Source organism: Chaetodon trifascialis, chromosome 3, assembly GCF_039877785.1.
Source record: "Chaetodon trifascialis isolate fChaTrf1 chromosome 3, fChaTrf1.hap1, whole genome shotgun sequence".
NCBI classification, from domain to species: Eukaryota; Metazoa; Chordata; class Actinopteri; order Chaetodontiformes; family Chaetodontidae; genus Chaetodon; species Chaetodon trifascialis.
In genome coordinates this window covers 20,525,369-20,540,662 of record NC_092058.1, presented here as the reverse complement: position 1 = coordinate 20,540,662, position 15,294 = coordinate 20,525,369, and the positions used below count along the sequence as shown (strand labels likewise).

The 15,294-nt window shown below is 41.9% G+C and overlaps 2 protein-coding genes across 2 annotated transcripts; both read left to right on the top strand.

Moving 5' to 3' along the window:
- The first annotated feature begins 21 nt into the window (after positions 1-21).
- LOC139329224 (major intrinsically disordered Notch2-binding receptor 1-like) lies at positions 22-6,367 on the top strand. The gene is made up of 4 exons (XM_070959416.1): positions 22-127; positions 1,123-3,130; positions 3,622-3,840; positions 4,168-6,367. The coding sequence occupies exons 2-4, from the start codon at positions 1,133-1,135 to the stop codon at positions 4,360-4,362; spliced, it is 2,412 nt and encodes an 803-aa protein (XP_070815517.1). The 5' UTR covers positions 22-127; positions 1,123-1,132; the 3' UTR covers positions 4,363-6,367.
- Positions 6,368-8,471: 2,104 nt separating this feature from the next.
- LOC139329209 (rac GTPase-activating protein 1-like) lies at positions 8,472-14,376 on the top strand. Its single transcript, XM_070959395.1, has 16 exons — positions 8,472-8,556; positions 9,186-9,388; positions 9,674-9,828; positions 10,161-10,230; positions 10,384-10,437; positions 10,644-10,721; positions 10,900-11,014; positions 11,139-11,287; positions 11,431-11,595; positions 11,708-11,803; positions 11,949-12,147; positions 12,331-12,436; positions 12,673-12,805; positions 12,982-13,081; positions 13,303-13,411; positions 14,301-14,376. The coding sequence occupies exons 1-16, from the start codon at positions 8,472-8,474 to the stop codon at positions 14,374-14,376; spliced, it is 1,893 nt and encodes a 630-aa protein (XP_070815496.1).
- Positions 14,377-15,294: the final 918 nt, after the last annotated feature.

The following is a 15,294-nucleotide window of genomic DNA, read 5'->3' as shown; positions in this document are numbered from 1 at the left end:
GACTGTGACAGTATGAGCCGACACGGATCCATCTGGAATATGGCCTCGCTGTTTGCATAAAACTGGATTTTATTTGTCATTTTTCATGGACGCAGCCGTGACTGTTATTTTCTTTGAATAGATTCAGGTAAGTGGACATGCGATCAGGTTCACCTCCGCTTAAGCTACACCTTTAGTAAGATGTTTACAACCCAAATTGCATTTGCAGTGCTGACATGTCATTGATTTTCTCGCAGCTGGTACGCAAACACATCAGGGGACTCGCAGGACAGACTGATGCGCCTTTTCCAAGGAAATGTCCTGTCTTACGTCCTCAAACCGTTTTCAAAGAAGCCTGGAATAAAGTTATAGAAAGCATGTTAATCTATTCATCGAGACATCCAGCATTTGTTCAGTCAAGTGGCGAGTTTGAAGCTGTTAGTAGAAACGAGAAGATGAAAAATGTCCAGTGAGGCAAAGATGTGCGCAATGTGACGGCGTCATCAGATCAGATGATCGGTTATTTTAGGGCCTAAAAATAAGGTCGCTTTCCAGATTCCCCCTCAAAGGGCTTTTTCCATCTGAGCTTTAAAGTCTACTTTGATTCGGCCATATCTGTGCAGACTATCAAATCTGAAACACTCCTGATATTGTAGCGAAACTTTTCATTTAAAACAGTCAGACATTAGTGGAGAACTGTTATCCAATATATTTTAACGCGAAACGTCCCTGTGTTATTACTACTGTTGTTGTATGAATAACACGTAATGCAACAATAGCATTGATAAAGATATATATTAATGTTTTAGAGAATAAAAACAAATATTATACCTTAACGCATAATGTCCAATAATGTTTTGTTACCATTGCTTTATTTATTCTTATCAAATACACAATAATACACAACATACTTCAAATTATTGATATATTATTATCACACTTCAGATTGGGTGTACCACCTGTAATCATCTTCTCTTCACTTCATCTCATCTTCTCTCATCTTCTCGTCTTTAATCTTGTCTTAGTGACTTTTTATCTGTTTTGTAGAGCACTTTGAATTACCTTTTAACCTTTTTTTTATTTGAAAGCTGCTCTACAAATAATGTTGCTTTGCTGTGCTAACTGCCTTGTTTTCCCTTTCAGGTGAGCAGCCATGGCTAACCTGCAGCAGGAATACTCTGGGGTCCTTCTGGGGATCCTGGAGGAACTGGCCAATATGCGCCAATTTCTGACCTTCCAGGACCTTTGTCGCATGGTCAGCACCCGCTTTGACCTGGAGCACCTCATCGAGCTCAGGAGTTTGCTGTTTGCGGCTGCCAGCCGGGACCCCTGTTTCCCAGCCACTCTCTTCAGAGACCGGGTTTCTGCCAGAGGCCAGGGGCTTTCACCCATAGGCGTCGCTGCTGATATTGTAACTATATTCAATCTTATTCAGATGACGGGTGGGGCTACTGATGACAGCCAACCAATGAGGGCCCAGGCGGTCCTCCCTGTCGACCAGTCTCCAGGCCCCAGTCTGCCTGGAATCCACCAGCTGAACATTTATGGTCGAGAGAAAACTCGTTCCCACTCTGACTCCAGTGGCAGGCCTATCGACCAGCACTTGCTGTTTCCAAGATCTAATTACTCTGCCCGCAAGCGAGCAAGTCTTCCCCCTGATCCGATCTCACTCGTGTCTTCCCCTCCAATCAGAGCGAGGGCTGTGTCTTTTGACTTGCCTCACACAACTCTTTTGTACCCTAGTGGTCAAATCCCCAACGAAGTCATGAAGAATATCTACCTGCCCTTGGAGACGGACAGTGAGTCTAGTGGAGATTCTGCGCCTGTGGAGGTGTTTGAACCTGAACAGGGATCATCTGTCGACCAGAGGAGAAACATCTTCAAAAAGGACTTCCATAACCAGCCGCCTCTGATACCCCAGGTGACCATTAACAGTGACTCTCCTAGCCCCAGCTCGGGGCAGAAAGGCTTCGACAATCAGAGCTTTGAAATGATCCCAAATCCTTACCCGTCACCAACTACAGTCCACCAATCGCCAGAGCAGCGTGCTAAACACGAGAGCCTTGATGACCTACAGGACTCAACTTACTTTGGACCTGGGTCAGTCCCAGAGTGGTCCCCCCGGCACCTTCAACCTCCCAGGACCAAGAGGCCCATCTGGAGCAACAAGAGTCACAGTCTAGAGGACCGGATAAGCCGGGAAAGCATTGGACAGGGGATGGAATCACAAGGGGGGCAACTTCCAAGACGATCAACCCCTGCTATCAGCAGTTTGGGAGAGTCCTCAGGAGGTGAGAGTGGGGATAGTGGATTGCCAAGTGGAGGTGATGTAGTCAAGGCTCAGGGAACCCAGACAGACCCACCGGACCCCCGGCGCCTCCGTAGCCTGGTGCACGCTGATCGCCTCTCTTTCATGACCTCATTAGACGACCCTGAGTTTGGTGAGGATGACATCAGTGCCATCTTTCGTTTCTTAGATGACATAAGCATGTGTGGTTCAACAGGAGTCCTGCATCCAAGTGATGGATCATCAGCCATTAACCAGGACACCCCCGAGGCCAGACGTGGCCGCTTAGGTCAACTCCAAAGGCTTTTCCACTCTTTGGAAAGCAGTGATGATGGGCTCAAGGCCAGTGTTTGTAAGCTGCTGCTCCGTATGAGCCAGATAGAAAGACAACTGGAGTCACTGAATGATGTTAAGGCTGAGATTTCTCAGGTACTCTCGGCCCTGCAGCGACTGGATGAAAAGATCCAGCAGCCTGTCAGTAGTGGTGGACAAGGCAGTAGTGGGAGATGGCTGGAGCCTCTCAGTGGTGTCTCTTCCTTCATGAGCCATCCTCTAACCCCATCTGAGTCATCCGAGCCTCAGCCTCTGTCTGCATCTGGGCATCTGTTTCCTGGGACCAGCACTAGTAGTCTGGACTGGAGTCGGTGGAACACTCCTGGGGAGCAAATAGAAAGCAGCAAAAGCCAGGGTGATTCAAAAGGGAGGAAAGAGGGGAAGAAGGATGCGTCGTCACGCCGTGCCTCCAAAACCCAGCCAGAGGAGAAAAGTGTCTCTGATGCCAAACAGCCCAGTGTTTCTACCTCTGCAAGAGACTGGACAGTGTCATTCTCGAAAAGTAAAGATGGCAAAGCCTCACATGGACAGGTAGAGTGATTCTATTGTGGACATTCTTTTCTATATTTTCCATGATACATGAAAAATAACTGTCAGATGAGAGATGGGTTTCTCACCATGTAAGCATCAGTTCTTAAACAGATTCACTTTCAAAGGCAGACTTTCAAAATTCAGTGTTTGCACCGTGTGTAAATACATGCTGTGCAACCACTTAATGTGTTAGGCCTGTAGCTTGCCTTGTGGTCTGCTGGGTAGACATATTTAGTGGTTGTGTGTGTGATTACGCGGTTGGTTGACAAGCCAATCAGGCCACTGTTTAGGGCATTAGTTCAAACCTTTACAGTGAACACTGTTTTGTTCAGGGCTGCAGAGAAACACAGCTCACATATATTCAAATTCATGTGCATGTTTAGTCACGATTTTAAACTAATATTGTCAACTTTCAAATTTTTTAAAGGGTAAAATTGGTATTGTTGTATGCACAGTGTAAATAAAATGTGTTTGGACTGTTTTCCTTCCAGGCAGATCAATCCAGCAGCACAGCTAATCTACTCTCCCATAAATCCTCCAACCTGGTGGAACAAGTGTTTAACTCATCCCTGTTCCGTCACAAAGACAGCAGCCTCACAGGTGGGCTAACCTCTGGGAAGATCATGGACCCCAGACTGGCTGAGGGGAGAGGGAGGCCCATATGGACCGTAGACGACAGAGAAGCACGAGTCACCCCTTTGGATTTACAAGTAAGATTTGTTGACTTTGAAAGGGTTGCATTTGTTATTTAATTACATTCTGTTTCCTGCTATGTCATCTAGTGGTTGTGGTCCATACATGACTAAATGACAGATTTTTATAAACACATCATGCAAGCTCAAGAAAAATAGATTAAATTACATTTTGTCATGAAATAACCACAACATAAATGAACGATACACAACAGGAAAGAGTGTATGAGTTTTTGAATTTGAATTTTACTTTAACATCTTAGATCAGATTAGGGTTTGCCTTTAATCCATTTGAGTTGTATATCTCCTCTTAAAAAAATCTTTAAATGACATCCTGTTCCTCAGGGCCAGGAGTCTCTGAACCCCAACAACATGGAGTTCTGGATGGACGACATCTACACTCCAGGCTACGATGCTCTACTCAGGCGTAAGGAGGCTGGCCTCCGCCGGGCCAAGGTCTGCAAGCTGCTTGCACTCATTGGCACTGCAGTGGTTATCATTCTGATCATCGTCATTCCCATTTGCACCATGGGGTCATGAAGATCCTTAGAGAAAGGCCACATTTAATTTCGCCATTGTCAGCAGCTGTGCTGTACCCAGGAACCTGCACGCCATTCTCATGGAGATTAGTAGATGAGAGACAGTGACAGTAGGGCTAATGGATCAGTGATCATTTAACATTCAGTACGTCCTCACACTTCTCTGCATGCAGCAACATTATTAATGACTCCAGAACAACTGGAGGACTGTAGCTTACTTTGAAATCACTCCGTCATGCAGTTACAACAAATTGTAAGAAATCTCCAATGCCAAGTTTCTTCCCCCGCTTACTGTCACTGTCACTTCATGATTTTTGTTCTTAATAATTTCAGGTGGCTGCAAAAGGAAGTCATTAAGGATGAAGGTTTTAAAGCTAAAACAACTCTGAGAGGATATGTTGAAACTATTATACTGAGCCATTGAAAAAGTATCAATTTCTTTTTTTATTTCCTCTTTTTGTCTGCTCCTTTCTGGGAAACTACACTGTTACAAATGCATTGTGAATCGGCTTCAGCCTTGAGCACTGCCTGACTCTTTCTTGTTGTTCCCTCGAGAACACTACAGGGCTTATCTCACTCCTATGTAATATTATAGTTTTATCAGTATGTAAGTGTTTTACATCTACAGTTTATAAATAGTACTGGATTCTGTGGACAGGAGCAGCATTTTTATTTTCTTTTAGTTTGAATGTCCTTGTCTTTCCTTTCAGCAACAAGAGATTTTACTGCTCAAACAAGCTTAAATCAATAAAACTAATATTTTTATAGAGCTCACTCCCATTTTTCAAACTGGAAAATATTTGTTCTTTAATCCACTCATGAACATGTTTGGGTTGGAGTGTTTACTACGTGTCAGGTTTCCAAAAAAGGGAAGATGAAAATCTTGTTGTTGTTGTTGTTGAAGCAGTGAGGGAAAGAGGGAGCCTTTTTCCAGTAAACACTCTCTGAGAGATATATTCCACTTATAATCCAATTGATGGGATGTTGGAGTGCACCTATGCACATTATCTTTTCCCTATACTCACTTGGCCAGAGCGTTTCCACAGATTTGCAGACTCACTTAGCACCAACAGATTCATCTGGCGTCCTCACACAGATGATGGAAGTAGTTTTGCCGGTGGTGTGCCATTCCATTTTATAAAAACATCCTGTTAACGCCGGACTATTATATTTAAATCGACTTTCGGTGCTAGACTGCCAAATCAATGGAAGGTTGACAGAAGGGAAAATGTACACTTTTAAAATACAATGAAAGTCAATATATTATTTCTGCAATAAAACCACCTTTGTGAAGCTTGAAATGTTCACTTTTTGTTGTCAGGAAGGTGTTGATTGAACTCTTAGGTAAGGCTGTAATGTAGTGTACAATGCGTATTACAGTGTGGTCCTAATTAGAGACACACTTACAATGCATTGTCATCTAATACAATCCCATCATAAACACAGAACTTCAGAATAATCAGTAAAAATCAATGCATTATTCTATCTCAGTGCCAGGTATTCATTTTTTTCTCCACTCCCTCTAAAACTATGGATGATTTTGTTTATGTTCAATAATTTATAAGCACATTTGCTAATTTATGGGATAAAGTGGACAGAAGCTATATGCATAATGTTGGGGGAAACTATTTCAAAAGCCTGTTTGCTTTATCTGTATCCAGACCCTTAAACTTCCCTTTGCTTTGTGAGCACAAATATGTGCAGGATGTATAGAGGGTGTGTTCTGCTTCAATGCATCCTCCTAAGTAGATGTATATCTGCCAAGTGTTCCCCATGAGGCTGCTTGTACATCCATTACCCTTCCAATGGTGCCACTGAGAAAGCCTAACCCCATAGTCAGCACAACCTGCAGGTGCCTCCTCTGAAACTCCAGTGCTTTGGAGCCTCCTGATACTTTGTTCACTCATGAAATGCACTCATGAAATTTGGACCTTGTTGTTGTAGTATCAATGCACATTTTAAACAGACAGCTGAAAATTTGTGAACTCATTATTCAGGTGAACACTCTGTCCAAAAAAGTGCTTCTAAATCAAAGAAAATATGTGAAGGTATTACAGTACAAGTTACTGGTTGTGTAATGCTTTATATGATTGTGGGAGTGTATGTCGCCTTATGCTGCCTGTCTGAATAAACTTGGCAATGTGGTAACGTACCTTATACAATATGCTGTTTGAGGCCTAATTACACTATATCACATTTAAAAACATAATGGTGAATGAAAAATGTCTCCTGAAAACAACTGCTCTGTTTTGAAAAATGAACTATTTCGCATTTTTTTGCTTGGTCATGCGCTTTGCAGTAATAGTGGACTCAGTTGAAGAAAGGGCTGACAGTGATTGGTGTTTGACAGAATTCTGACAGGTAAATGATCTGTGACTGGAGGACCTATATACAAAGATGAATAATTGATAAAGACAGAGAGCACATATTGACTGACAGATCCTATTACCTCAAAATCAACTGTAATGGAGCTGCAATATTAAGAACACACACAAGCATATACAATGTTCTGGGGGCAAGTGTAATGCCAAAGCATTATAAAAACCCAAGCTCACACAGATCAAATGTGTTATGGACACATACATGTACACTGCAACTGATTTAATGTTTGAGTGTGTGTGTGTGCGTGTGTGTGTGTGCGCGCGCGCGCACTACCCTCATTAAATGTTGCACAGTAGAGCTGCTGCTGAACCCAGATATGCCATCCATGGCTGATTAATGGTGCTGTTGTGTGCAGCCCATGTGCCAGGGCCATGACAACAGGACACAGTCACTGACTGTTTCAAAGGATTTTATGATTTCACACATAATTTCACAATACTATATTGCATACTTTGATATGCAGGAGGAGAGCAGGAGGCACAGATACCGGACTGACTCACCTCAAGCAAAACTGCCTGTCCTATTTTTATGTGAAATAAATGGCTCATATACCAAAGTTATTTATATTACCAAAGGGGTTACTAGGTACAGTTAATAAATTAGAAACAGGTTTAAAAGAAAGCGACCTCAAACATAATTTACAGTAGATTAATAGATACATTGTGTTATTATAACCAATATAATAGACTAAGAGGACCTCTGAAGTCTTGACATGATTAAAGTTTAATAACTGATGATGAATTGGACAACAGAAACGGAGATTAAATAGTCTCTTTTTTTCAACAAATGAATATGGTAACCCAAAATGTTTTTGTTAATATCATACAGTGCAATTTCAATTTCTGCTTACGATAATCTACGCCTCCAGAGGTCATCTGCTCGAATTATATTAAGGTCATACAATAAATGTGTTTTGAATATTACATAAATAACTAATCATCTCATAGGGATCTTATAGTATACCTCTAAGCCCCTCTGTGACTCCAGGGGATCCTTGGAGATCTACTCTATGGAACGTATCAATCTCCTGCAGTTACAACGTTGGATGAATGGGGGCGATAGAGCGCTCTGGCCTCAGCCACAGCTGACGAAGAAGAAAACCGGCGCTGATTTTGAACTTTGAAGAAGAACGCAAACTTTATCAAACAGGTGTGGCACTGCTCATGCTGGTGTGGGAATAAACGTCTAACCTCTGCTTTTAACATCAGGCGTTGTTACATCCCATGTCAGCCGCACTGCTACAGGAAACATATTGCACAGGTAAGTGTTTTGTTGCTGTTGTTTTGAACCACGTATCGATAGGTAGCTAAGTCAGGTCAACTTAAAGTTGCTAACGTTAAAGTTAGCATGCCGCAACTCACAGGAACAGGAACGCTAAACCTGGCTTAGCGTGGTTGGGAGTTGAACTGAATACGGTGGAAAGTTAACCTAAAAATAAGTTACGTTTTTTTTTTTCGTACTGTCAAGTATTTGTTTCATTTCGCATGTTTTGAACGTTAGCCTGTTTACAGACACGTAACATTTGTAGTAAGTTAACGTCACTGCTCATTCAACGCTAACACTAGTCCCGAATGGCTAAATGCATTCAACTCGAAAAACGATGTAAATCCTCAACAAAACAAAGTAACTATGACGCAACTAGCATGCTTATCCAACTCACTCACCCATGTTTTCCGACTGATCTAAGTATGTTGTCAACTTTAGCTCATCCAGCTGCAGTAAAACACAATGGAGTCGTCTGTGGTGAACCTGTACAACCAGTTTCAGAGTCTAAGAGCCCAGGTGGATGGTCTGAATGAGGGAATTGAACCACGTAAGTTATTTCCACACTTTGTTTTGGTATTTGCCACCTCCTAAGAAGCATGCCAGTGAAGCACGATGGCGTTTAGGTACTTGTGTAGCGTTAGTGAAACTCAGATGGTCCGCGGTGGCTTGGTGCTAAGGTTAGTCGCAGCATTATAGGGTACGTTTCCATCCCGAAATGTGTTTAGTAGGTGCAGTGAATTATTGGCCACAGACAATGAATGCAAACGCAGTATTGATTACAGAACCTCTGCCTCACTAAGTAAAGGCTGCGACCAGGACTACAAACATGCTGTGGAAATTGATGCTGCAGCCCATGACACAAATGGGGGTCGAAGTAGCTAGTGGGGTGTAGTAAAAATTTCCATTTCAATAGTCCAGATAATGCAGTTTATTTCCATTTTAACTAACAAGGAAGGCATTGTTGCTTATCTGTGCACTTTACTGCAGAGCACTCTGTCTTTTGTTTCTTTACAGCATAGCACTCTGTCTTTTTGTCCTCCATCTAAGTCACTTTGCATATTTGCTACTAAAACCAGTGGACTTTTGGAGGCCTATTACACATGCCCACCACAGAGGAAAGCGGTATATTGTGCAGGGAGGAAATACAATAATCTCCTCCACCGTTGTCTTATTCAGAGTTCCTCCAGATGGCAATGAACTTTGAGGAGTGCCGTAAGAAGTGGCTGCAGGCAGATGAAGAGCTGGTTTCCTGTAAAGGGGTGCTGGCTAAAGTAGAGACTGAGAGGGGAGCCCTGGAGGTCAAACTAAAGCATGCTCGCAACCAGGTGGATGTGGAGATCCGCCGGCGGCAGAAGGCTGAGGCAGTCTATGAGAAGCTGGTTGGTGCAACACGATTATAAATCTTGTGTATCTGCAGGGTTGTGTGGGGGACACATTGGGAATTAGAAAAAGGAAAATGCTAGGAGTTAATCTTCAGATAATGTCATTGGTCACTGTGTTTGGTAAAGCTCACCTCATATGTCCGTAAATTTTGTGTAACTAGTGATTTTTCATTATCACTAAATAATGGACTTTTCCTCATTTGTCAGTGTTTTTTTTTTGTTTGTTTGTTTGTTTATGGATCATTACTACATTACCTACCTGCTGGTTTGCGTGCGCAACAGGAACGTCAGCTAGAGCTGATCCGGGAGCTGCTTGTATCCGAGAACAACGGCAACAGTGTCCACCTGAGCGAGGAGCAGCGCTCAGCCCTGGCCTTCCTCAGTGCCCACTCCCGAGCAGCACAGACCGCTAAAAACAATCTCAACTCCAGTCGAAGGTCAGATCCTCCTAGTCTGGTTCTGAAACGACCATTATTTTTTTATTCCCCCCAGAGAGTACTTATTTGACAGTGATAATGATTTTAGGTGTTCATCTTACCACTGTGCCTCATCCTTTCTGAAGCTAGTGAATACACAGTCTGCCATTTCCTGTACAGCATACATACTGCAGATTGTAGGGAATATACTTAAATATGTGAAATATGAGTGACTCTGTTAAAACTTGTGTAATTCAACAAAATGTTGTCATTCTCCAACTAGCCATAGACACAAGAAGAACTTCAGACTGCAAGATTAAATACATTTGAATTGACTTTAATTCATTTTACAGGTTAACTACTATTGATGAATCGGGTTCTTTGCTGTCAGACATCAGCTTTGACCAAACAGACGACTCTCTGGTATATTTACCCTCTTTCTTAAAAGTATCACTGTATATTTTAGAGAACTGATGATTTGAGGATCAAGTGGCTGCACAACAGTGTTCATTAAGGAACTCTTGCAATGAATTGACTTTGTAAATACTTTGGTCTGTCTCTTCACTTTTCTTGTAGGACTGGGATTCCTCCGTGATGAAGACTGTGAGACTGCGGAAACGTCAGAAACGAGTGAGTTATGTTTGATTTTGAATACATACTTCCTTGCATGTAATTGATGATCAAGTAATTTTACTAATTGTTTCAGGTTAGGTGTAAAAGTAACCAGTGGTCTGATTCATGTGTTTTTATACTTCAGCACAACTTTGCTATTTGTTGTACTGTTTTGAGCAGCCAATCCAGTGTTTCTGAAAGATACTGTTCATTTTGATTCACAGCGTTCCTCCAGAAAACTCTCTGAGGTCCCTCCACAGGTAGTGAAGAAACCTCGCTCCACTGGACGCACATCAGACAGGGTAATGCTGACCTCTGCAGCTGAATGTGCAATATAACATTAACCATAGAAACATTTTGTGTCTGTAGAACAACTTCGGGTCTTTATCTGTCTTTATTAAAAACATTTAGTGTATAAACCACCTGAAATGTCCATCAGTTTGGTTGAAAAGAGCATGATATATTTTTTATATGATTCAGATGAATGAGTCTATAGTGGCCAAAACTACCATCACCGTCCCTGTGAGTGGCGGTGCTGTCGAGGCTGTCTCCACAATTGAAACTGTGCCTTACTGGACGCGCAGCAGAAAGAGTGGTGAGATTGTTTAGATTTATTTTTTTAAATGGATGGATTGATGATGATTGGACCTCATTGGTCCTTACAAAAAAATCAATCTGACTGGTTTTTGGGTTTCTCCTACATGTGATTGTGTCTACAGCTGCACTAGCATGGGCTGACACAACCACTACTGACCAATCTGAAACTACCAGTGAGGCTCCCAGCACCCCAGTCCAAGATTTTCCAGCCAAACCGAGGCACCCCAGAGCTAATGGAGGAGGAAGGAAGCACCACTTCATCCCCAAAACAGTGAGACTGTATAGTTATTGTTGTGGATGTGAAGTGAGACTTGGACTCTATATCTACCTGCATAACACTACAGGCCAGTTCACCTTGAAGTACTACTGGAAGTATTTGCTTACCTTGGGTATTGTGTTCCCTCTGTCGCTAAGGTGATCAAGTCTGAGTTCTGCGTACCATGCGGAAGAAGGACAAAGTTTGGCAAGATATACCTTCGCTGCCAGGATTGTAGAGTGGTGACTCACCCAGAGTGTCGGGACCACTGTCCCCTGCCCTGTAATCCCACAGCTCTTAGCACTCCCATCAAGAACACAGAGGTACATTTTTCTCATTTTCTCACATATTTATGGTATGTCTCCACTCCATAAGTATTTTTCTTTTACTTTCATTTTACCTATACACATATAAATTGACATATTTTGTGTGCAGGCCACCCTGGCTGACTTTGCTCCTGTCACCTCCCCAATGATCCCAGTTTTGGTTATCTGCTGCATTAAGGAGATTGAGCACAGAGGCCTACATGAGGTGAGACAGACTTTATTAAAGTCCTTGCTTACCTGTAACCCCCATGTTATAGTCTGATCCCTTTCCCTGGAGCGATTACAGTATATGAATTCTCTCTAATTAGTCATTTCATTCAGTGGTGTGGTATGACATTTCCTTGCTCCAGGTCGGCCTGTACAGAGTCTCTGGCCAGGAACGCATGGTGAAAGAGCTGAAGGAGAAGCTGATTAGAGGAAAGACTCTGCCTCCGCTTCAAAAAGTAGAAGACATCAATGTTATTACAGGTGTCCTCAAAGACTTTCTCAGATCCCTTCCAGAGCCACTGCTCACCTTCCACCTCAACAAAGCCTTCATGGAAGCAGCTGGTGAGACTTTCTGAGACTAGTAGAATCACTTACAGAGGGTCCTTATCTGTTTACAGAGCATTATTCTTTACAGAACAAGTATTTAAATTGAGTGAATTAACAAGTTTCATGGGATAGAGGGAAAAGGCACGTTCATGATTATTAAATCACTAATTATGAATAACTGGTGTGATGTTGTTGCAGAAATCCAGGATGATGGCAACAGTCTTGCCATGTTGTACCAGACCATCAGTGAGCTGCCTCAACCCAACCGAGACACTCTGGCCTGTCTAATGATCCATCTGCAGAAGTAATTTTCATGACATTTCAGAAGAGCGAAGAAGCCTTTTGTTTTATCCTATTCTTACTCCTATCTGCTCACATTAACCTCCACCCATTAGACAGCAACCACTTGTAAGCCAGAGAGACTTTGTCCAAGTTGTTCATGTTTGAGACTACAGTGAGCAAGTGTGCTGTAACCTGGTACAGATCAACTTTCATTGTGGGTAGGGCTGTGTGAAATGTCCCACCCTCCTCTTTTCCCAGGGTCTCTCAGAGCGTTGACACCAAGATGGATGTGAACAATCTGGCCAGGGTGTTTGGCCCTACTCTTGTGGGTCATGCTGTTCCCAACCCAGAACCTATGACTATCCTGCACGACACAAGCCGACAACCAAGGGTAAAGTGAATCACAACAATGAATAACAGCCCTGACTACAAAGCTCACAAAGTCCTAGTCAAGTAACACATCGTTTAAGTACGTGGTTGTGTGTGCTTTTCTTTCTTTCACGGCCAGCGTTTCTGCTCTTTAGAAGGGGTTTGATGACAGATACTGGATTTACTTTGTCTTTTTAGGTGGTAGAGCGCTTGCTCAGTATTCCAGCAAAGTATTGGGGCCAGTTTGCGTATCCAGATAATACAGGCGTGAACAGCGCTGGCACTCCAGACCACAAAGGTACAAATACAGGTAAAATACAAGTTCCTCCAAAATGATTAGTGTGAGAATAAGACGCTGACTATGTTTATATGCACAAATTATCAACGAAAAGGTTGTCATCTGTCATGATATGACAGATATCATGTTAAAGCCAACTTATTTAAGCATTTGCACTCTGCATCTTTGGTTGACAAAATGAGCTGTCTGAACTGATTTATTGATCTTTGATTGATATGCAGTGAGCATATTGGGACCAGTGACCACTCCAGAGCACCAGATGATGGCCAAAACGCCTTCCTCCAGCTCGCTGTCCCAGCGCGTGATGCACACCCTCTCCAGCACCACCATGTAAGGTTTTTCTTTCATTTTGGAATTAGTTTGTTCACCTTCTGTTTTTAAGTTATCCGGAATATTTTGACATAGACAAAAACAAATTGAATGATTGCTGAATTCCATTTAGCTGCTTCAGTTGGAACTGTGCACACTGACTCACTGTCTGTCACAGTCTTACTGAGACACTTGAATAGAACAGTCATCATTAATGTCATTAGTAGCACCTGTGCCTTTCCTATTAGGCCAAATCAAATCTAATCTGGGATAGTAAATGTGTGCATAATAAGGTGCACCCTGGGTAAATCCACACAAGCGTGCTGAGGGTGTGAGGCCTTTATCATAAAGACTACTGGTTGAACTCCATTTTGTGGGGCCATGTGGGTTTTTATATGAAGGGAGACACTGAAATTGACAATAATCCACTGAACATTTTGCATGTTGGTATATTGTCAGCATATAACCGCCCTTATATGGGACACATTGCCTGAGGCATCTCTTATTGATATCTTGTGTAAACAGCTTGACACCAAAATATCACCAGTCTGGTTTAATGTGAACAGACCCCACGCATGTTAACGCTGCGTGGGAGGTTGGACATATGCAGGTCTTTAGTGGAAGAGCAGTTGAACCCTAACAAAGTTTCAGTCAAGATCCAACTTTTGCAGGATTGAGTGGAAGACATTGTGTCACAAACAGCAGCTCCAGATGCATTTTGAGCTTTGAACTAAAAAAAAAAATATCTAAACTCTTATCAAATCGTCAATAATCAAATCAAAGTAACTCAAAGTAAGTTGTACATATATTAAAAATGGATTCCTGTTTTTATGTACCCCTTAACATTTTGCTGTTGATTGCGTTAACTAAGCTGAAAATTCTGACCCCCACCCCCCCTCCACCCTTTTAGATTTGGGAGCAAGAGCAAAGCATCAGCTGCCTCTAACCGCCAGGGCAACTTCTTCGCTTCTCCACAGCTGAAGTAATGTGGCAAAAAAGGAAAAAAAAAGTTCATCATATTGTACTCTTGGGTTACTTATTGCAATAACTGAATATATATTCACATAATCGTGTGGGAAAACTACTGTGCAATGTTAGCATATAAAAGTTCTATTACTGAATTTTTTTATTCAAGCATTTTATAAAAGATTTTCTAACCTTTTTTTTCTGTTTAAGTTTATTTTTATATCTTTGATTACTAATGATTTATTATTGACTAAAACTGTGGCAACATCTTTGTTATTTTAACAAGTTTGAGGGATTTAATGACCAAGCAACCACTAATTGAAGTCATTATCTTCGTTAGAGGCTTTGCATGCGTTCATTCTTGTTGGTCCATCTTTGAAGGAAGCTGTGGTTGTAACCATACCGTCAAGGGTTGATTGAACACATGAAATGCACAATGAGAAAAGAAGTTGTTTTATTGGCCAGTGTCTCTTTGTCTTTTGGATTTGGTCATTGTCCTGAAACTGACATCTTATTTGTATTCACGATTTAACATTTTTGTTTTATATTTATGTTGATTGCCATGATGTATACCGATCATGACAGTTTATATGCTTCAACAATACGACATGTAAACTCTAATACTAAATGGGAATAATGTTGCATTTTGCACTGTAACAATTTAAGTAATTGTGTTATCTACCTGGGAGTACTCACCACAAGAGGCTGCTGTTGCACCACTTTTGCTGTGCAAGCCTTAACCAATGAAGATAATCTATATTTTATGCACTCAACCAGTCCATATTACTGACACTCATTGGAAATGCTGGAAAGTTATTCCTGTGATTTGACAGTTCAGCCAATATTTTCTCTCTCACAAGCCAGAGCTCTGAGCCTTACATCTGTGTGGTCATTGCAAAGTAGAATCTGGAGCTTCTTTAATTTCTGAATGTGAAAAC

Bases quoted from the DNA above. Each gene is read 5' to 3' on its own strand.
- LOC139329224 (XM_070959416.1), top strand. From the start codon at position 1,133: ATGGCTAACCTGCAGCAGGAATACTCTGGGGTCCTTCTGGGGATCCTG. The intron at 3,131-3,621 runs GTAGAGTGATTC...TTTTCCTTCCAG, and splicing joins GCAAAGCCTCACATGGACAG to GCAGATCAATCCAGCAGCAC. The intron at 3,841-4,167 runs GTAAGATTTGTT...CCTGTTCCTCAG, and splicing joins TCACCCCTTTGGATTTACAA to GGCCAGGAGTCTCTGAACCC.
- LOC139329209 (XM_070959395.1), top strand. From the start codon at position 8,472: ATGGAGTCGTCTGTGGTGAACCTGTACAACCAGTTTCAGAGTCTAAGA. The intron at 9,389-9,673 runs GTTGGTGCAACA...CGTGCGCAACAG, and splicing joins AGGCAGTCTATGAGAAGCTG to GAACGTCAGCTAGAGCTGAT. The intron at 13,412-14,300 runs GTAAGGTTTTTC...CCACCCTTTTAG, and splicing joins ACCCTCTCCAGCACCACCAT to ATTTGGGAGCAAGAGCAAAG.